The 21,904-nt window shown below is 49.2% G+C and overlaps 1 protein-coding gene across 3 annotated transcripts; it reads right to left on the bottom strand.

Annotated features, from left to right (window-relative positions):
- Positions 1–17: 17 nt before the first annotated feature.
- On the bottom strand, positions 18–21,590 carry LOC120947746 (katanin p60 ATPase-containing subunit A-like 1). Of its 3 annotated transcripts, XM_040363370.2 has the most exons (4): positions 20,667–21,590; positions 5,702–5,791; positions 2,641–2,963; positions 18–2,561 (listed from the first exon to the last, which is right to left on the bottom strand). In XM_040363370.2, exons 3-4 carry the CDS (start codon positions 2,821–2,823, stop codon positions 1,023–1,025), a joined length of 1,722 nt encoding a protein of 573 aa, XP_040219304.2. In that variant the 5' UTR covers positions 2,824–2,963; positions 5,702–5,791; positions 20,667–21,590; the 3' UTR covers positions 18–1,022. The 3 variants fall into 3 exon arrangements, with proteins under 3 accessions (XP_040219304.2, XP_040219305.2, XP_040219306.2); XM_040363371.2 differs by lacking the exon at positions 5,702–5,791; XM_040363372.2 differs by lacking the exons at positions 5,702–5,791; positions 20,667–21,590 and adding an exon at positions 5,549–5,670.
- Between the last annotated feature and the right edge of the window lie 314 nt (positions 21,591–21,904).

Genomic DNA, 21,904 nt, shown 5'->3' with positions numbered 1-21,904 from the left:
GATGAAAAAAGCAATAATGAAACATGCGCGTTTTTATTTTGTCATTTTCTATAAAATGTTACTCAAATGTGTTTATTACATCTTATCGCTCCTAATCGCTAGGTATTATGATTCGTTTAATTGTAGTAGTAAAATTAAAAATAAAAGAAAACAGAAAGTAAACGCTTGCTATAACGCCACTCAGCAGTTCTTGCCCCCTCCATCGCTAACAGGGCGGCTTTCTCCTTCATCAATTCAGTAGTAGTAATAATAGTTCTTGTGTGATTTTGTTGTTCGTTTCCCTGCTAGAATCCCTCCTGACCCTCTTCAGAATTTTTGCGACGCTCCTTTGAAGCATAAATGATGTTAAAACAGCCCCGCGTACACGGATGACAACAGGCACAACCAGTCAAGGCGTTTGGATCACATCAGCACAACGTAAAGCACGTGTGTACATAACAATTAAAAAAAAAGAAGAAGCATGTGAGCGAAAATCAACTCCCCTTGACTCTCTCTTCGCCAGCTTTGCAAGCACTTTCTTCTTTAGTAACTCGTGCTGTTGTTGATATGACGATGCGTTGAAGCGTTTAGTAGCCGGAAGGGCACTATTGTGATATAGCGCCCGAGATATAAGGGTTTTGCGCAGCCTGGCTGTGTTATAAACCAAACCCCAACAAAATGTGATGCAATTCGAGAAGCTAATCTTCCGATTTGCGCCACCGAAGTGGGACAAGTTTAGCGCAAATAGTCGCACAAAAATCCTTTGCTCTTTAAGGTCCCATATGTTTCGATCCCAAGTGATACGCTCGCTCTCTCTCACCTTCGCCCCTCTCATTCTCACTATACAAAGATCACAAATCACGCTGAACTGCCTTAGTACAGCCCTGCCTACCACCCACCCAGTCATCCTCATCATCAGTCATTTAAAAAACGATACACAGCTTTATCCTCGGGTTGATCGTCGTGGTCCCGGTTAAAGCGTACCACACCCAGGCGGAACTGCTGCTGCTGCTACTGTTTGCCGACCGCACCGCGACGTTCCATCACGACGAGCCAAACTCCTTCATCCACTGCTGGTACTTCGCGAGATCGTCTTTGGATACGCTCTTGTTGCACTTGGAAATGGCCTCTTTGAAGTCCTGCTTCGATACCGGCAGATCCAGCTCCTCCTTCGCCAGCTGGCGGATCTGCTCGGGCCGCAGGCCGGCGATCTTGCGCCGCATCGACATCATCGACGCGTCCCGGCACACGTTCGTGATGTCCGCGCCCGAGTACCCGTCCAGCCGGTCGGCAATGTCGCGCATGTCCACCGACTCGTCCACCTTCACCTCGCGCAGATTGATCTTGAGCAGCGCCTCGCGGCCCTCGCTGTTCGGCAGCGGGATGTAGATGCGCTTCTCGAGCCGGCGCCGCAGCGCCTCGTCGATGTCCCACGGGAAGTTGGTGGCGGCCAGCACCATCACGATCTTGGTCGCCTCGTCGTTGCTGACGCCGTCCATCTGCACCAGCAGCTCGGACTTGACGCGGCGCGACGCCTCGTGCTCCGATTCCGAGCCGCGCCGCGAGCAGAGCGAATCGATCTCGTCGATGAAGATCGTGCTCGGCGCGTAGAACCGGGCCATCTCGAACAGCAACCGGACCAGCTTCTCCGACTCGCCCCGATACTTGGACGTGAGCGTCGAGGAGGACACGTTGAAGAACGTGGTGCCGCACTCGGTCGCGACCGCCTTGGCAAGCATCGTTTTGCCCGTGCCGGGCGGGCCCACCATCAGCACGCCCTTCCACGGCCTCCGGATGCCCTTGAAGTAGTCGGGCATCCACATCGGCAGGACGACCGCCTCCTCCAGCAGCCGCTTCGCCTCGTGCAGGTCGGCGATGTCGTCCCAGTGGATGTTCGGATTCTTCTGCAGTATGTCGCGCTCGAGCATGTCCACCAGGTCGACGTCCGCGTGGCTGGCCGGTTCGAACTTGCGCTCCACCTCCTCGGGCGTATCGCCCCCGTTGTTGCCCTCCTCGTCGTCGCCGAGCTTCTCCTTGTCGCCCTTCTCGCCATTGCCGTTCGCGGCATCGCTAGCGCCCGGTGCTGTCGAGCCGCGCTGACCCGCCGCCTTCGTGCGGGGCAGTGTGCCGGTGCGGGACGCACCATTCATCCCGGACGTTCCGCCGGCCCGTGCCGTCTGGCTGATTGTCTTGCGCCCGCCCACGGTCGAGGTGGAGGCTGACTTTGTGGCCGCATTGCGCCGGTTCACCTCCGACTTGCGGTTCAGCGCTGTGCTGGAGCGTGACTGGTTGCGGGGCGCTACCGCCCGCCGATGGTCCGGCGGGGGCATATCGGGGGCCGGGGCCCACACGTCCGGATCAATCGGTCCTCCTCCGCCTCCGCCCCGGCCACCGGATGCCGGCGGCATCCAGATGTCCGGATCGGCCCGGAACCAGGCGGCCGGATCTTTGCTGGCCGTTTCGTGCAGGGGCGTGCGGATGCGGGCCTGCAGCGGTGCGTTCTGCAGATCCATCGTAATCTCGGTAAGCGTCTTCTGGATCAGCTTCATTTGATTGTACTCTTTGTTAATTTCTTGCTGTATCTGGAAAATTGGAAAAGGGGAAAACGTGCGGTTAGGCCTCGGTGTAAGGTGCTCGCGCTCTGCTGCTGCCACTGCTTACCATCAGCCATTTGCCCTTCTGCAGTGGCTCGCTGAGACCGACCAGCAGCTTGCGGAGCATCTGCAGCACACCCTCGTAGTAGATGCCGGCCGAATCGTAGTTCCCCATCACGGCCATCTCGCGGGCCAGCTTCGTGTTTTCGCATATTTCCGCTGTCGATAGACCGGCCATAACGATGGTCATTCCTCCTGCCGTTTGGGGGGTGGCGTGACGGCGCGTCGGTAGCGGCGACACACGAGCAACCAGTTCCGTGTTAAGCTCTCTTTCTCTCTATTATCCGTTTAACAAACACCGTCAACAGATTGAATTACTCCTGCCACAGCCTGGAATGAAGGAAATCAAATTTAACATTAATATTATTCTTGATGCAAACGCACTTCGGGAGCGATCAGATGATCGATCACACAATGAAAAGATGTTTCTTCCAGTGCTGCAAAATGTCAATGTTAATGTCATAAAAAAAATCTGACTGAAACAAAAACTATGTCAGCGTCACGTACTCAATTGTGAGAATCAGATGAGATACTCAAAACGATTGGTGTGACCAATACATGCTTCGTGACAATTTTTGGTCAATCACTATGTCATGACTTTTTTATACTATGATCAGTTCTGCAAAATGTCACTGACATAGTCATAGACAAATTCCGGCTGAAACAAAACAATGTCAGCGTCACGAGTTCTACTGTGATGATCAGAGGTGAGACTCAAACAGTTGTTGCGACCATCACTTGCTTGGTGACTTGGTTGCGACATTTTCAGTCGGTGATCATCCCGATAGTCATGGGAGATATGCGGTGCGTGCGAATGGTTCCAAGAAACAAAAAAGAGCATGGTTTCTCGTTCTATTTGATCCGACAGACCATCAAACCAGAAAGAGCAAGAACGTATACTTATTTCATACTGCCCTGCTGCACCACACGCCAAGTATATTCCAAGAATGTCGTGATTATCACCGACAGAAAATGTCGTGACCAAGTGAGTGATCAAGCGTTGGGTGTTAAACAAAATGTCATCAAGCATGTGATTGGTCTACCGATTGTTTGAGTCTTACCTCTGATCATCTCAGTCGTGTGTGCTGTGAGCTGATTTGAGCTTCGTTTCAGTCATGAGTGCTGGTGACTGAAACAGTGGCCCGCAAAAAACCAATTCAACTGTAATATAATTATATATTTTAAGTTAAAGAAATCCCTGAAATAACACACCAATCAATCGTTGTTCCATTTCGACTTCCCAAACACAGCTTGCTTCAGGCCAACTTCACTCCCCCCTAATCAAATGTGTCGTGTAAGGTAACACCAACCTTAACCACCTCTCCCTCAAGGGAGAAAAAAGCGAACCAAAGAGAAACAATGAACAAAAAACAAAAATGAGAGCTCATTAAAGAGTTCCCACATTTCAATCACCTTCAAAAACAATAACCCCAATATGACCGGCAGGCGGGCGCAGCGGCGGGGGAGCGGAGACGTCATTTTTGGTGGTTCTCGTTTAAACCTTTACTCCCTCTTCGTCGCAAGCAATACGCCAGGCAGGGGATGCACAAGACAGGAACGAAACGATCCTTCCATTCTACGAGCCTGGTCGCATCGTGGACCGTGCCCCTCAGCGTCTTAAAGACCTGGCCATAATTCCACACCCCGTGCAAGGCGTGTGTGTGTGTGTCTTCTAGTGACACAATCGTCAATTATAAGCTAATTAGGGTACACGGCATGTTACAGAGCCTTCGCAAACCAAACGGGGGTGACCGATAAGCACACCCCGCACAAGTGTGCTGCCGTTACACACGTTTGACCGGTGAGTGGCAAAAAGTGGAGAAAATCACAGCCCCAATGAAGAGGAAGAACAGGAAGCAAAACCATTTGCAGTCAGTGCGCGTGCTGTCTGGGAACAACATGCAGGTCGGAACGTTCCTGCTGCCATGGGACCGACCGCCGTTGTAGGTTGAATTTGCCATTCAGAATGGTTCCCTGTAATACATGGGCGGAAAAGGCGGACACCAGTCAGTCAGACGCTCTCTGTACAAGCAAAGTTGGGGGGCGCAAGTTTACAGCCCGTACCTTTTGAAGGTGTAACTACTTTCTTTGCACCCCTCTAGCCACACCCAAGTGTGTCTAAGAAGTTCGGTGATGAATGAAACAATTTAAAGCGAAAAAAACAAACCCCAGAACAGTGCAACCGTCGCTACACACCGTTGAAAGGGTTTTAAAAATAACCATTCTTTGCCAGGGCTTCACAAATATGCTAAGCCCGGTGAAGGGGGGCTTGAATTGCAACGGGCAGACTGGCAACTGCATCACACCAGCCCAGTCGAGGCTCTCCACACCCCCCAAAATCCCATGGCTCGGTGATGCAGCATTTGCATTTTTATCGGTCGGGTGAAAGGAAAATGGCGTGTCGGGAAGAAATTCATCTTCACGATCAGCACAGCACCACCACCATCACCACCGGCACACCAGTCGTTTTGCGAAAGTTTTCGTTCCCCCCATTTTCTTCTCGTGCCTATTCTCGATCGTCACCGTAGTTGTCGTGGTCGTCGTCACTAGAGCATCAGAGTTTTCACTCCTTGGTTACTTCAGGGTAAGAGAAGCTCGCTTATCATCTTCAGCAGCCCACACAGCAGTAGCATTCAAAAACTGAACGAAATGAAGGCCCACGGCAATGGGAAGAATACCGGCAACAACCGTGCAAAGACCACCATCATCATGTATCGCAAATCATCATGTATCGCCACCGCGTCCCTAATGGTGTGATAAAAAGGGCTGAATTAATCACGCATTGCTTTCGTTCATGGGAAGGATGGAAATGCAGGCGAGTTGTCCTCTCTCTCTTTTTAAGTCTGCAGTTATTCACATAGGTACACCCATCACCATCACGAGGTGCGCACAAAAAGCACATTATCGGAACTGACCTACAAACTGTAACAGTGAGGACGATGGCGACCCGCACAACGCTTGAGCTAGTGTTGGAAATTGTTTTCAACGATTTTGCTTTGAATTTTGCGAAACTAACGCAAAGACATCAGGGTTGTCAAACATCCAGTGTGAGACAACGTCGGTCGTACCTATGACGCTAGAGACGCTCGATCGATCGTAATCCTGTGTTCAGCACACCGCTTCCAGTTGTCTTTTCCCAGCACAAGATCACTTCACCCCTAAAAAGAGAAGAAAAGCGTTCAGAAAACACAAAGCATTACATATAGAAAGTGCAACCGGTGGTGATTGTACTGGTTTATAAAAGGAAACAACAAACAAACACAATAGGCATATAAAATATGAAACATAATTAGTTTGTCATCCTTTTTCACTCTTGTTCGCCTGCTGTTCGGTCTCTCTCTCCCTCTCTCTCTGTTTGTATCGCACACGCTCGGTGGAACGATGCCGCTTTCCGTGCACACTTGATTCTATTTTGAATCGAGCAAGATGATTTGGCTTGTTGCATCTTTCCACAAATCCACAGAGTCACTGCGGGGAGGAATAGAGTCAGATTGAAGCCTTTGCTGCAACACAATGCAATTGTGCTGGCTGCTCGTGTTGCCCTTTTTCTCAACTGCTGCACACAAATCAGAACGACCAGATGAGCGCCACGAAACGAGGCATTCACACCTTGACCGTTTCCCTTGCTGATTTTCCCGACTTTCTGTTTGCAGCACGTGGTCCGTACAACAAGAAGTCCGTATTAGTGATGGGAAACATTAAGTGTTCGGCGAAATCGATTCCAGATAGTAGGTTCGGAAAAGAAATTCCGCATCGACTCCAGAATTGGTTCCGCAATCATAATCGGCTCCGGAATAGGCTCCGGAATCGGAAATAGATTCCGAAACAAGAATCGGCTTCAGAATCGGAGTCAGATTCGGTATCTCCAAAGAATCCAAATTTCGCTTCTGAAACATGTTATTACAAGAACTGATTCTCATTCCTGAGCAAATTCCAATTCTGGAGTCAATTCTGGTTCCGTTTCCGGAGCAAATTACGATTCCGGAGCCGATTCCGGTTATTGATGGGTAAAGTTGGCAAAAAACCGGAGTCGATTGCTAGTCGTTCGGAATCATCTGAAGCCGCCCGGAGTCACTCGGAGTTGGAATTATCCGGAGTCGCCCGGAGTCGGAATCGTCCTCTGTCGGAGTCGTCAAGAGTCGGCCGGAGGCGGTCTGCGAAACAAACGCCTATATACGAAGTGCAAAAACACAACGAAATGCCTGATCACAAGCACCTTGCACTGGACAGCACCAATTGACTCCGATCGATTCCGATCGGCTCTGATCGACTGTGAACGCCTCCGTATGGCTCCGACTTCGGTCGACTCCAATTCCGGAAGACTTCGGACGACTCCGGGAGACTTCGATACTGAAAGACTTCAGGTAACTTCGACCGACTCCGGAGAACTCCGACACCGGACGACACCGGACGACTCCGGACGACTCCGGATGACTCCAGATGACTCAGGACCACTCCGACTTCGGGCGAAACTAGTGGTTCCGATTATGCCAGAGTCGGTATCGGTCTAACAATATGCGGAGTTAGATCGGAGTCGTGGGTGCGCTCCAGAAAGCACATCACTAATTCTGATTCCGGAGCTGATTCTGATTCCAGAGCCGATTTCGATTCCAGAATCAGAATCGGTTCCGAAGACAACTCCAGAATCGGCTCCGGAATTGATTCCGAACACGGAATCGGAATCGGGTAGCTCCGAATCCGAGCATCCACCACTAGTCCCGGTATAGCTATCGCTTTAATCACCGCAACGATTGCTACCGTTTAGCGCAACGATGCCGTCGTCTTCTTCGTTTTTGCGCTGCAAGGAAAGCACCACCAAAATAAAACGTTCCGAAAACGGTAAGAAGCATATGCATTCAACTCCAACCATTGTACACACATGCGCGCGTGTCGGTACAGAGTCATGTGTTTTTTTGCTGCGTCGTGCCCGATTTAGAGCAGGTTTTCCATAATACACACGCACGCGACGCGGTTTTGTTGTTTGTGTCGCGCTTCGTCATCGGTTTTATATAGGATAGATGGGGAGGGAAATTCGTGTGACTCATACGCACAGGAATGCCCCCCAATCCTGCGGCACGGTGCGTCCCGCGAATACCGGTCGCACCGGTGGAGGACAGCATTACAACACAGCCAACGGAAGGATATATTGATCAAACGAAAACGCAAAGAGAGCGAGAAGAGGAAAATCTGGCCGCACAAAACCTGTACCGAGAGTGAAACACAACATAAAACGCACCATTTGGTGCACGAGTACAAGGCAAAGCAAACGTTCACGCCTTAGAACACGAGGGCAGTATAATTTAAATATAAAATTGCACCGATTTGCCCACCGAAACCTACGGCGATCGCGAAATTCCCAGTTTTGCTTGCCTACGGGGCTAAACACAACGAAATGCTTAGGCGGGAGGTAATCATATTGTAGATGGAAGCGAGATGCAATACTGCACGCAAACCCCACGGGGGGGGGGAGCAGTTGGGCAAAGGCTTACACCAGTCATCGATCACCACACTTCACATAAGATCGTGCTGCATTTGAGGTAAGAACGCACAGAGAACGAACTTAAAATGAACCAGCAAACCCTGCCAGCCCTTTGAATCGTGCACTGCACAGCACGGGGAATTGTGGGGGAGGAAAAGCCCACCAAACAATGGTTGGAAGGGGGTCGTTGGTTGATCGAAACGTAAAACAATATCCCTCCACCTATTTCCTAACGCCATCCCGAGCGCGAGTTGGCCAATGAGAAGAGTGACTTGACGGATGGACGACAACGACGAACCTCCAGGGGGGCTTGACTGGTTGCCACAGTGAAAATACACCATTATTATCCTACTGTCCGGCGGCCTAAAGCAAAACACAATCTCCGATCCGGTACCCCGATCTCAGGTCGTTTGAAGCGGTTTAGCCCAGATGCCAGGTCGTTTCGGTGTGATGGAAATTCGTCTTTCGCGTGGCATCATCTTCCGTTCGCGTTCGCGGGGTTTGGTTGTGTTTGGCTTTGTTTGGTGTGGCCATTTAAAACGAAGAACGAAGAAAGATGTACATAGAGACCAGGGCACAGCACAGCATCACACACAGGCAAACAATAGAGACCGAATAGCATCTTGATGTTGGAACATGTTGGGTAATTTTGAATAAAAGATACATGCGCTAGAAAATAGAGGGAGGAAAGGTGTGTTTAGCTAAAATAGAGACGGTTCACCGATAGACTGATGGGCAAAACAAAAAGCCCTTAAGAGGTTGTATAACATTCTAATGCGAGAAAGATCCCATTTCTATTGCACTCTACCACAACAAAAGCGGTAGATTTTTCTTACTTATGCGCTTGTGAAACGGGCACAAGCAAGCGCACACGTGTTTCAACATCACGCAACTCCTTGACCTTCCCGCAACAACGAAAGAGCAGTTAGTGCCATCAACCTCATCACTTCAGCATCGCTCTTTCCGGTTGAAACGCTTTCTCAATAGCTACTGCTGCTTGGTCGGTTGTGGTACAACCAAGCACTCCGCGAGCGGCCATAAATCAATCCGTCCACAAACGCCGCGCACACAACACAAATCAGCTGTCTCCAAAACCGACCGATCCGACGTCAATTTGTCTCCAAGTCCGATCCAGTGGATGAACGCGTAAAATAGAAAGAGAGAGACACACATCTGCGCAATGATCTTCTGCGGAGAGCGTACAGCCTTCATAGAGGAAGAGGCTGGCAAAGCGTGAGCAATGAACTTCCGTAATTGGCGAGTGTTGCGCCGTTGCGAGCCGTTGCACGTTCGTGGATGACCGGCTGATGGGTGGTAATATCGCGCGTATTGATTTACCCTGAACTTGACCCGACGGATCTCCGGGACTATGGATACAAAACCTACAACGAAGCAGAAGAAAAGACGCATCCATTCAGTGGGTCCATTTGGTGTCAGTAAACGCGTTTTCAATTACTCCCGCAGCATTTAACCCTTTGGATAGTGGTGGTTTTAGATGTATAAGAATCAGATGAAGATGAAAACTATCTTCTTGGTATGGATGTTCACAGTTTGGAGCCAAGTCCAATCCCCAACATACATCAGAATGAATTTACCTCAAACCTCCTTTGGTCCATCATCATCCATGCCAATGGACATGCAAGGGTTAACCGATGAAACACAACGGACTCGATCAACCACCAGCAATGAGTCCTACGCGCTAGTGTAATATACGTAAACGCGCTTCCACCATCGACAGAGTACACACGGGAAAGGATGAAGAAGGCCACTGTGGCACAATGTTTCCTATGCAAATGTACGCCGCCGCCACCTCCGTCGCCGTTACAACCTTGTGTCCCAACGCACAAGGAGGGTTGTTTTCGCGACGCCCCATACCACAACCGGAAACCTTGGCGGTTTGTACAACATTGTAGCCGTCAGCACCACCACCACACTGACTGACGGCGTACTGTCGAGATGCAAGTTCACGTTCACAAGAGTTCACTGTTCGGAGCAGGGGGGGTTCGTATGATGAACAACACCCTACACAGCTTGAAGCAAAAAGGCTTACTTTTTACACCACAAGAGAGCTCCCAAACACTCACGAAAAAGTGTCCGGCGGTTGAAAAAAACGCGCTTTCCGGAGATTTCGAGACGTACGATCGCTTCTTGATCGCGCCGTACTACTACCTCAGTGATCTTAACGCTTCTTGTGCAAATTGTTTTATTTTTTCCATTGTCCAAGGTCCACTCAAAAGAGCAAAAATGCCTCGCGCAGAAGCCTTTCCCCCCAGTTTCAGTGTCTCGTGTAGCGCAAAAGAAGGCTAATGGACGTAGAACCACTCCCCGCAGCAGACGCTACCACAGCAGTGCCAACCAGTGACGGACTGTGCAGTGTGTGTGTGTGTGTGTGTGTGTGTGTGTGTGTGTGTGTGTGTGTGTGTGTGTGTGTGTGTGTGTGTGTGTGTGTGTGTGTGTGTGTGTGTGTGTGTGTGTGTGTGTGTGTGTGTGTGTGTGTGTGTGTGTGTGTGTGTGTGTGTGTGTGTGTCTGTGTGTGTGTGTGTGTGTGTGTGTGTGCCCCCAAACAGGTCTTCTTCTCCTGTGTGTCTCTGTTTGTTTGGTTGATGGCCACCACTGGATCTCTGTCCCGTCCAGAGGTGTAGTGTTTACGGTTAATTTCTCGCAAATACTCGTCATTCGATTTAAGCGACCGTAATTACACTCCGAAGAAGTCCGGACCGAACCGGGGAGTCAACCGTGTGACTGATTGCCCTTTCTACCGGTCGCCGCCACCGGCCGCCAGCCAAACGGTGAGGGAAAATAGAGGGACACAATCGAACAAAACCAAAACAAAAAACCAAACAAACGCACACATCTTGCTGTGTGCGTTTTGCTGGAGAAAGGGTTTTAAGCAACGGAGTGAAGAAAACTACGGGGTAGTGTAGGGAGGCAGTAGTGCTCCTCCAAAACATGATGATGTGCAGGGGAGAAGGGAAGGTACAGCCGACAACTATTCGAGTGTAACCATTCTCTGTGCTAACGGAGTTTCTCTGCGCCCAACCCGTTTGGAGATGTCGTTTACCCCCTCTTAAGGCAGACGCAAAGGGAAAAGTAAGAGATCATTGCGACTGGATTGGGCGGGACGGAAGCATTTATAGAACAGTTGTTTTTGTACCTTCAAACCATACATGCTTCAGTGCATAAAAAAAGTAAAGAAGCAATATTCTCAAGTTTGCATCTTGTTTTGGGAAGAGTATGTGAAAAAAAGAAGACTCTCAAAACAAAGCTGCTCATCGGAACAGGAGTCCGTCGAAACCGCCCGATCCGGGAGGGACTTGTTGGAAGAGCAAATATTAGCAGATGATCATCGTCAAACAACAGAACAGCAGTGAGTGTAAATAACACTATGGATGACGGAATAACTGTTATTAGAATGTTAAATCCACGATCAACTTGTAGAAGAGATGCAATAGAGCTTGTAGAATTTGTCTCCACCATGAGGGGTTCATGAAATCGAGATGTCTGCCCGAGTGTTTAGGGATGGATATAGCTCTGATTCAGATTCATGCCACTGAGATTAATATTCATTCATTATTTTTAAAGGTTCATTCAATGTTTAAGATTCATGAATCTCCAAATCTTCAAAAACTCGATTCTCTGAAGACTTTAGAGATTAGATTCGAGATTCAAATCATTCATCGCTGAAGTTTCATATAAATGAATCTCAACGAATGATACATGAAGCACAACACTCGTCTTGTTGGTCTGCTCACGATGAAATACGTCACCGTGACATAGGCCTGTCAATAATTATTCTCCAAGATGCTCCGATCCTGACTGCAGCTTCCAAATCCAATTTCTGACAGGTCCTGTGTGTCCTTACTAGATCCTGTCAACGAACTCGTTATGCTCGAGCCAAACTGAAGATCACTGACGAACACCTTCTTGGTGGGGCTTTACTCCGACACACTCATAACATGACCCAGACATCGTATCCTCCCAGCCTTTGCCACCATCAGGATATCCGGCTCATCGTACACAGCACAGCAAGCCCGTGGTTCATCCTTCACCTCCACAAACCATGCTCTAACACCCCGCCAAATTCGTGCGAGAGATATCTCCACTCTACGTGCGACTTCGAATTCTTCTATGCTTCAACAGTTGGTGCCGATAGACCATAGTTTCTGGCTCCTGTTGCCAGTAAATCGAAGGATTTTAGGAGAGGGACCTTTAGGGCAGCTGCAAACCCTCCAAGATATGCTCTCTACAAAAGCATGCACTCTGGTAGGTACAAATGTACGTCCCAGATAGTGACGATCTCTGGGAGGAAGAACCTTAAGGAACTCCCCGCACATATCAAGTCCAGTTGTCTCTTTACGAGACATGTCCATTCCAAGTCACAGATGCCATTCGAACGACTCGACTGAGCTATTTATGCACCAGTAAATTGTCAGCGTCCGATTAGAAAGTAGGCGAGTAAGTTCGCAAGATCACCTACAGCACCTACTAAATGATCGCTGAAGTCTCCACTGGGAGATTGTACTTGGAGTAAAGGTTCATCCACAACGATACATCGACTAAATATGTCAAACACACGCTTACATATAGTTGAAGAATCAAATCACTCAACAAAAATGTAGCAGTGGAATGACTCCCTAATACCATCCTATGACGCATTATTCACTGCAGCAGTAGAATCTAAATAGCTCTTCCTCTGTGTCTTTCTTCGACGATGGGGCCGGTGGAGTCCGCTCCTTAAAAAGAATCTTGTTTTCTTTGGAAATTTGCATCGAACCGCTAACATCTCGCGCTTACCCGGCCCTGAACCCTGAAACACCGACCGATCGCGCGGTCCGAAAATACACACATCCGTGGATCGATCAGCCACTGTTGTGCCTTGAGACGACGACGACGATGATGCTGCTGCTGCCGAGGCACGTGAAGGTCGTTCGAGCGAATTTGCGTACCGATTCCAAAGAAGGAACCGTACCCGTACCCAAACCTTCCGGATAGTTTCCGGACACAGACGGTGACTGTTTTGCCTATACACACACACTACGGCTACCACATTCCTACAGCAAATAGTGCAATGTGCCACACTCTTCGGTTTCCAACCGTGTTAGGCATTTGGCCAAAAAAATAATAGAGTCCAAACAGAAATAAAAGAGCAAAAAAAAAAACGGTTCCGGAACTATTTCCGGCCTGTTGCGCGTTTCTCTCATCGATGAGGAGGGAAAATGCCAACGAAAGAAGAAAAAAAAACCCTCACCCGACCGATCGATCGATTAGTCAGTTTAAAGTAGAGCAAAAGAGTAACGAGCGCGTTGTTTGTGCGTGGAGGAAGGTACGTGTGTTTGTGTGTGTGTGTGATTTTTTGCTGCTGCTGCTTAAAAATAGTAACGAAATCATCAGGAAGAAAGTACCATTCCACAAGTGCCCTGCATTTCGCCCGCTTATTGTTGTTGCGTACGGCATCTCTCTCTCCTGTTAGGTCTTTTTTTGTTTGTTTGCTGCGCGTTGCATTATTTTTAAATTGTTTCAAACGTTGGCGACCGCGTTGCAAGCAAACTGTTGCATGCGTGCGGTATTTCGCTGTGCTCAGCGACAGTGAGGTGTTGTACTAGGATTTTTTAAAGTTAGTTTTTCATTGCACTATATTCAGCCAGTCTCGCCTTTTCGTACATGACGGTACAGAGAAAAACTATTCGCACTTGCATGACACAATTGCAGGCCGCGTGTGCAAGCGGGAACGGAAATAGCAGTTAGCGAAGAGCGATAGAAGAAAGTGTGTGGCAGATACGCGTGAAAACCGGCGTTTAAAATTAAATCGTTTGCCTAAAAACCAGCAAACCACACCGGGGGACAAGCGTTTAGGAATAATCTTTACCCCCTCTTGTGAGTAGGTTAAACCGGGCAAATGTGTGTGTGTGTGGGTAAGAAAGCCCAAAGAGAAAAGGTGGAGACGGGGTATGGGTGCTGCGTGGCTTCAGGTTAGCTTAGAAGCGGAAGTGGAAAGCGCCCTGAAGCGCACTGCAACTGACGACCTTCGAAAGCAGGGAATGGAGAGGCGTCCGATGGTAGGGTGGCAGCTTTGGCACAGATTAAGCGGATCATGCCTGACTGTTTAGCTGTGGCTGCCCGTGCTAGCTACGGATAGCCGTCACAGTGCATGGGCGGTGGAGCGCTGGATCGCTGACTCTTTGCTGCGTGTTGGAGTGCTCGTTTGCCTCACTCTCTCTCTCTCTCTCTCTCTCACTCTTTCTCTGTGTGACACATATTTTCTTTTGTTTTTGGTTTGGCATTGTTTACGGTGTAGCGTTAGATGTGCTCCATTACACTACAAGCTCTAGTATATTAGTAACAATTAATTGAAATGATGTTGCGCTTCAGACGAGGTAGAATACCTTTTTTGGGAGTGAAAATTGAATTTTGGAGCATTATGCATTATGGGTTGAAAAATACATAAAATAAACAAAGCTGCTTTAAATTCTAACCATGACACACAAACATTAACATTACCAGCGTGTAATTAAATGTCTATTTTATCACCATCAAGCAGCAAAGCAATAACTTCTCGATACGGATCGTTCAGCCAATTGATTGGCGGAGGATTGGAAAAAGGCATTAAAGCAATCCCACTTCCGATATCTAATCAAACCAGAACATGCTGCAGAGCACGGAACCACCGCCCACGGCCTGAACTGAACTGAAAGGCCGTTCATCTCTTGAGAAATGCTTGGAATTCTAGCGATCCGTGTCCCGTGATTGACCCGAGTCACTCACTCACGCTTCACATACACCGCGCAGGCACGATCGATCCGGTCGGGCTGACGTCACCGTGTTGAGTCGCGGACCCATTCAAAAATCACAACCAACGCCCTACACACACACAATGCGCCAACACAGTCACAGTTTGCGCCCTACGCCAACGCAAATCTCTTGGAGCACACAAAACACACATCAACAACGGCAACAAAATCAAACAGCAATCGAAGAGCATTTAAACGACCCGGCAAAGACAGGAGCAGGAGAAGAAAAACGTTTCGCTCAAACGGCAGACGGGTGGCTGGGGCAAGATATGAAATCCGCGCCACCACTGCGATCGACGACCACACGTTGGACCTTGGCGGTGTTGGATGATCGAGTTTTTTTCTCTCTTTTCTGCGTCTCGCGCCACTCTCGTTTGTGTGTCTCGTTTGCTTTAGAGCTCGTGCGTGCGTGGGTTGTCGCATGTGACGACGGTGACGATCGGAACGGTCCCCCCGAAATGGGGATCATTGCCGGTCCGGCGTCAAAACGGTGATCGGTAACCGACGCACGGATTTCGAAACTCCTCCTCCTCCTCCTCGCCTTCTCCGTGATCGTTAGAACGAATGATCAAAGTCACGCTCTCTTACGTACTGGAGGTAGCAATGATTTACGATAAGCATTCACCCATCACTTCAGATTACTATTATCGATCACCTCTTCTCTTCCACGGTGTAAACAACCCCCGTTTTCTCGGGACCAAACCCGTTTCCCTTGACGGTGGTGGTGCACAATGTGAGAAAACAGCCCTTGCCACAGAGCATTGCAAAAGGTCACACATATGACGACGACGAATGGCATTATGCATAATGCAGTTTCTCATTTGCCGCGCAACGGTTGCTTTGCCGCATTTAGAGGGGTGTATGGTTGCTTCTTCCATCTCTCGTTCAAACCCACCAGCAGCGCCCCAGCAGGCGCACGTAGTTGAGTAGCTTAGTGATGTGCTGTATGGAGCGCACCCACGACTCCGATCCGACTCCGACTATTGTTAGTCCGATTCCGACTCCGGCAAAATGGAACCATTAGATCCGCCCGGAGTCGGAGTCGTCCGGAGTCGTCCGGAGTCGCCAGGAGTTGTTCGGAGTCGTTCGGAGTCGTTCGGAGTCGTCCAGAGTAGTCCGGAGTTGTTCAGATTCGGAGTTGGTCAGAGTCAACAGGAGCCGTGTGGTTTAATGTGCTTGTGATCAGACATTTCCTGTCGTTGTGTTTTTTTTTGTCTTTCACTTTGCGCGTGCACTTCCTATACAAGCCGACCTCGGTCGACTTCAGATGACTTCGGATGACTCCGTCTACAGCCGATTCTGGATGACTCCAGACGACTCCAAACGGTTCCGAACGACTCCGAACGACTTCGGACGACTCCAGACGACTCCAACTCCGGGTGATTCCGAACGACTCTGACTCCGAACGACTCCTGGCAACTCCGGATGACTCCGGATGACTCCGGACGACTCCGAAGGACTCCGGACGACTCCAGACGACTCCAACTCTGGGTGATTCCGAACGACTCCTGGCGACTCCGAACGACTCCTGGCGACTCCGGATGACTCCGGATGACTCCGGACGACTTCAGGTGACTTAAGACGACTCCGACTCTGAGCGACTCCGGACGATTCCGGACGACTCCGGACGACTCCGGGCCATTTCGAACGATTCCGGCTGACTCCGGACGACTCCAGGTGACTTAAGACGACTCCGACTCTGAGCGACTCCGGGCGATTCCGGACGACTCCGGACGACTCCGGGCCATTTCGGACGATTCCGAACGACTCCGGATATGGCAGCTTGAACCTACCTTCCGGAGTCGATTCCGAATTTATCGAATCCCAGGTGATTGGCAATCGTTTGGGACGATTCTTTGTAACGGAATACAGTGAAATCTCTGGAAGATGTAGTCTCTTCAAGAGGGTAATTTTGACTGGTCCCATCATGTTCCATACATTTTAGGTCTCTTTAAGATGAATGCCTCCATAAGGCGAATGTTCTCTAAGCTGCATGTACGATATGGCAGCCTTAATTTTCTAAGATGAGCTTTTGGATGACAATTGACAAAAATATCGGTCAAAGGATGTCAGCAAGGTTTTCTTGCATGATTTCTTGGTTACTTTTGTATTCCATTTTTGGTTCTTTGGGGTATTTTTCTCATCTTCATAATAGATTATGATGTTTACTACATAACAGAGAAAACATTTAAATTTCTATCTCAACCTTCCGTACATTATCTCTCACGTGTCAGTCCCCTTTTTAGCTCTTGTTGCATAAAGTAAAAACAACCACCACCGACACGACTGATCAACAATCTCAAACGTGTAAATCTCAAGCAACGCAACACCAACCATCGAGTCTCCACGGGCGCTTTCCGTTTTTTTTTGTTGTGTGTGTCTTAGCCCAAAAAGCCGCGCCGTGCGCGTAGGAAGCCGGAAATTAACACCCTGCGCGTCGACGAGTGGGATCCTCTCCCAGAGACCGTCGCTGATAGTGCCCGCGGCGCACGATCATTACTTTCGATTTCTGGAGTTCTCTTGTAAGGGGTTGCTGTGTCCGCGCATCGGTCGCAGTACAGTGCTTGCAAATCTCGAAAGAAAGTGATTTCTTCTGGGATTGGGGGGGGGGGGGGGGGGGGGGGGGTAGTGTATCAAATAAGGCGAAAGGTTATACTCCTCCTCCTCGGCACGCGGTAGCGTGTTTGGTAGCGCTAAAATGGCAGATCAAATTGCTGCTCCATTTTCGGTGCATTCGAGCGCACCACCACCCGTTTGTTGTAAACTGTGTTACACGGGCACAGATATCAGGAATCGATACGCCGCCGACGCACGGTCTTCATGATCGTCTTTCCGTTTTGGTCCGAGGAGTTACGATTTGCGAAAGTTTGCCATTTCCTTCACCCGTCTCTGTCGCTTCCCTCACAGCCTTACGCTTAAAGCCTGATACACGAAATGCTCTCCAGAGGGGTGGTAGTATAAGTATTAATTACAAATTAGCCAGTTCGTCTCTTGTGCGTGATCGTGATTTTGTGCTACACCGTCCCATTGCCCTGACTAACAGCGGCGAGAAAGCATTCATGGGGTAAAAGTACTCTCTTGCTGATCACGGGTAGAAGAAGCAGTTGAAAGGTTTGCAAAACCCCACCTGAACTCACACGTGGCCCCATTTTACTCCCCAGCTCAGCACCTCCTCCCCCCGGGTGGAGCGTTTTGAGTAAACAAAGGTGAAGAGAAATAATTACGCGCTCTATCAGCAAGTATTTGTTTTAGGGGGCAGGGCTGCTTCTGGGACGATCTCTTATCGGTGTGTGACGGGTATGGTAGGCACTCAAACTCATCTCTACTAGCACAGTGCCTTAGTTTGATGAGCCAGTACAGCAAAAACAGTACTATCGGCCACCGTCTGGCGCCAGCGTGAAGAGTGACTAATGAAACTATTTGCGCTTGTCGTCTTGGTACACCTACCGCTTCTATTCCAGAACGTTAACGCTGTTTCGTAAATGATATTAATAGCGGTGTTGTATGTTATGCTTTACACCTTTTAATGAGTAGTAGTCGTGTACATAATCTGACAACTATCCAACACACTAATTAGAACTGTTTAACATGATTAATGCAATCATTCGATTAAATTCTATAAAACCGTTATCTTCTGCAACCAATCTTCATGAGCAAATCTCACCCAAAGGTAATACTTCCCGGAACAGAACCGAGGATCAAAAAATGTCTCTTTTTTCTGTGCTTTAGTGTACATATTTTCACCAACAAATCGATGAACTAGCACGAAACCACCACCACCATGAATCATGTTTTGTTTGACGTAATATAACAAAACGTCTAAACCGAAAAAGGCAACAAAAATATAAATCTACCGAGTCATTGCGTGTCTTGTTGGTCGTACCACCCCCTCCCCTTTTGATGGGGCAGTAGATTAGACTTTATCAAAATGGTAGCTATTACGATAATACTTTGCCCGAAAACTATCCGTCATTATGGAGGGGTTTTAGGCAGGCGCCTTATGAAGCAAGAAAACGAACCCCACACACACACACACACAAAACTAAACTCCCACAAAGAACTGGAGCGCGCTTGATCGATACCGATCCCCCCCCTCCGTCGTCTTTCTGCTTTTTCTTCCACTTCCAGTCACGCCCTTGTAGTGTCTTTTCCATCAAACAATAAAGCCCCAAAACGTGGCAAGACATTGCACGGCCCAACCAAATTTAAGGGCAACCTCTAATTCGACCAGCCGGCTTCGGTAAGTGTGTGTATGCTCGGTACTTCCTCAGCGATGGGAAAGAGGCTTGAGTGGGTGGTTAGCTGCCCCTTTTATTGCTTCGCTTTAATAACTGCCGGACTGCAAAACTTCCACTGTCGACGGGTGCACTTTGGGCCGGAAATATATGCCAAAAAGGGGGGGGGGGGGGGGGGGGTTTGAAGGCAGCAAAAATGCGCTCCCCAAACGGCATCGTGGTACACCTTTTCTTGGTGGCTTCTACTCTATCTGTTGTGCATCTGAAGTGAAGCTGACGACCACACTTTCGAGATGGGATGGGGAAGCTTTGTGTCTTGGCCTGGGTTTGGTACAATCGACCTCTTTCACACCGGAACTGGAGAACCCGCCCCTTCCCATTTGAATTGTATCGCTTCGGAACGGTGTTCCCAATGAGTGCGTCATTTTCTCACCACCACCACCACCACCCATTCGATTGGTGACGGGAGAGTGTGACCTTATGGAACGGTGTGGCTCGGAATGGCCTTGCGGTGGAGTGGCGGTGGGAACTTTAAGCGAGTGCGATTCCAACGCCCACCTAAGCCCGAACAAAAAAAAACACTGAAACAAAAACAACGAATTATCTCCCTTTTACGCTTCTAATCTGGAGTTTTTACAAGAAACCTAGGGCGAGGGAGCTGTGCGGTGGTTGAGGTACTACAAGCGGCATTTTGCTACAGGTGACAACAGGTTTGTTGGCCTTTCTTGGTACGACGATGACGACAACGACGACGAGCTGTGCTGACGCGCTGTGGCCGAACTGGTTGACCTCGAGGCACACAGTCCGGGCGGTTGTGCGGCATAGAACGTACGTCGTTGTGTGGCTCCCTTGTGCTGGCGTGATTGCTTGGGCAAACAAACGCAACCCGGGGGGTGGGAGGGCCTACAGCACACTCTTGTGGGTCATAAAATGTCTCGAAAGACTCGTGACAGGTGTATGCAATCTATACGCAACAATATCAATTAAATCAACATGTTAGTCGGCAAACGGTGTGGCCTAACAACATGCTCGTCGTGGGTTCAAATCTCGTTTGGTGGCAGGTGAAGCAGGTCCACGCACCATCAGATAGGTAAAACAGTAGGCGGCCATGACCGACTACCGTCGTGACGCCAAATACAGGAAGAAATATGAAATTATGCTGAATATTGGTAATCCAAGTCAGCATCATCTGGTGCCTTCTGTTTTGGTTTCGCTTTCTACCGTGCCTCCCACCAGGGGAAGGTGTGCATAATTCCCGCCGGATTGGGGGAGGAAGGCCCACCCCTAGCAGGGTGGGTGGGGGATGGTTCGCGGGGAATACAAGCAGCTGATAACAACATTGGGCTGGCATTTGACGTTTGCACTAGGATCGAGCGAGAGCGGAGCGGCACGAGAGAAGGATGCCAGCTGATAAAGAAACGCCTCCATTTATACGCCACAACTACCACCATTCACCATCACCACCACACCACCACACCAACACTACCGGTTGAAGGCAATGGCAGTGCGATCCACCCACACAGTAACCAACCTGCGTTGGAAGTCGTCTTTTGATGGTCGTCGGATGATTCGTTCTCGGTTGTAGCTTTTCCAGCCGTTCAGCGATGACCAGCTCATTTTCCGCCGCTGCTCTCCTCCAGTAGCCGTCGAGCTTTCGTCATCGTCTTTTCTTCCCAGCCTACTACAGCTGCTTATTGTTGCTGCGTTGTTGCTGCTTTACAAAAAAAAAACCGCAATACGAAAAACACACGCGCACGTACACAACACACACACAGACGGACGGATGGACACACATGCACAGAGTATAATAGCGCGATTCTACACTTCGGGTAGGGAATATTCTTTTGCAAGCGCCGCACGCGCTCCACTTCTTTCCTGCTCTCGGCGCTCGTTCCCTGCGCTACCGTTTGCGGGTAAAGGTGAATAACACACACCGTTGCTCTTGGTGGTTTGCTTGCTCGCTTGCTTCTCGCCTGCCCGCTTGTCAGACAACGCGAACGCTTCTGGGGGCCTCCTGGCGACGAATTCAGAACAAAACCAAACACACACACGCACACAGAACACTACAAGCAACACACCGAAGTGGATTCTCTGTTTATGGCAAAAAACACACAAATGTTTCGAAACGCGACACACACAGGCACGGGGTAATGAGTTATGCACACAGTAGTGCGGTTGAGAAGAGTGTTTTGTTGCTTTCACGGCACAACAACCACCGTGTTCTTCATAGTGCACAACACGGCACACGGATGGCACCTTCTTTCACCGCTGGGACCGCTGTTGATCTTTTCACACGGCTAGCGACCAGCTTCGATCGTCTCCGATCACCGTGCACGCAATGCAAAGCCTTTTTCTCACGTACTCCGCTCTCTTCGCAACAGCTCTTGACACAAACACACACGAGCCCCGAGACACCGCCGATGAGACGTCGCCCGCGTGTACTCGATCGGCACGGGTACGTACATGGTGCGGACTGTCAACCAGTGGTCCCACGAAAGATGAAGCCAAGCGGACAGTATCTAACCGCGAGTGGTGAAAGAATATTTTATTGATGCCATCCGAAAATGCGAAAATGCGTTAAATTCGGAATGTAATAAGTAAAAATGTTGGTGGATCAATTCAACATATTGCACAAATATTAAAGCAATATTCAATATGGCAAACACAACAAAACATATGACCACACCTCTTGTATATACACGCAACGGCGCTTGTCACATGCGAATGTCAAGTAAAGGAACGTTAATTTAAAATTTGGGAAGGTTCAAA

This window comes from Anopheles coluzzii, chromosome 2, assembly GCF_943734685.1.
Source record: "Anopheles coluzzii chromosome 2, AcolN3, whole genome shotgun sequence".
NCBI classification, from domain to species: domain Eukaryota; kingdom Metazoa; phylum Arthropoda; class Insecta; order Diptera; family Culicidae; genus Anopheles; species Anopheles coluzzii.
Note: the sequence above shows the minus strand (reverse complement) of the source record. Positions and strands in the feature narration are given on the sequence as shown.

What these genes read in the sequence shown, in the direction of transcription:
- LOC120947746 (XM_040363370.2), bottom strand. Translation starts at nt 2,823, where the DNA reads ATGACCATCGTTATGGCCGGTCTATCGACAGCGGAAATATGCGAAAAC. An exon ending in AGAAGGGCAAATGGCTGATG is followed by an intron (nt 2,562 to 2,640) that starts GTAAGCAGTGGC and finishes CCAATTTTCCAG; the next exon opens with ATACAGCAAGAAATTAACAA.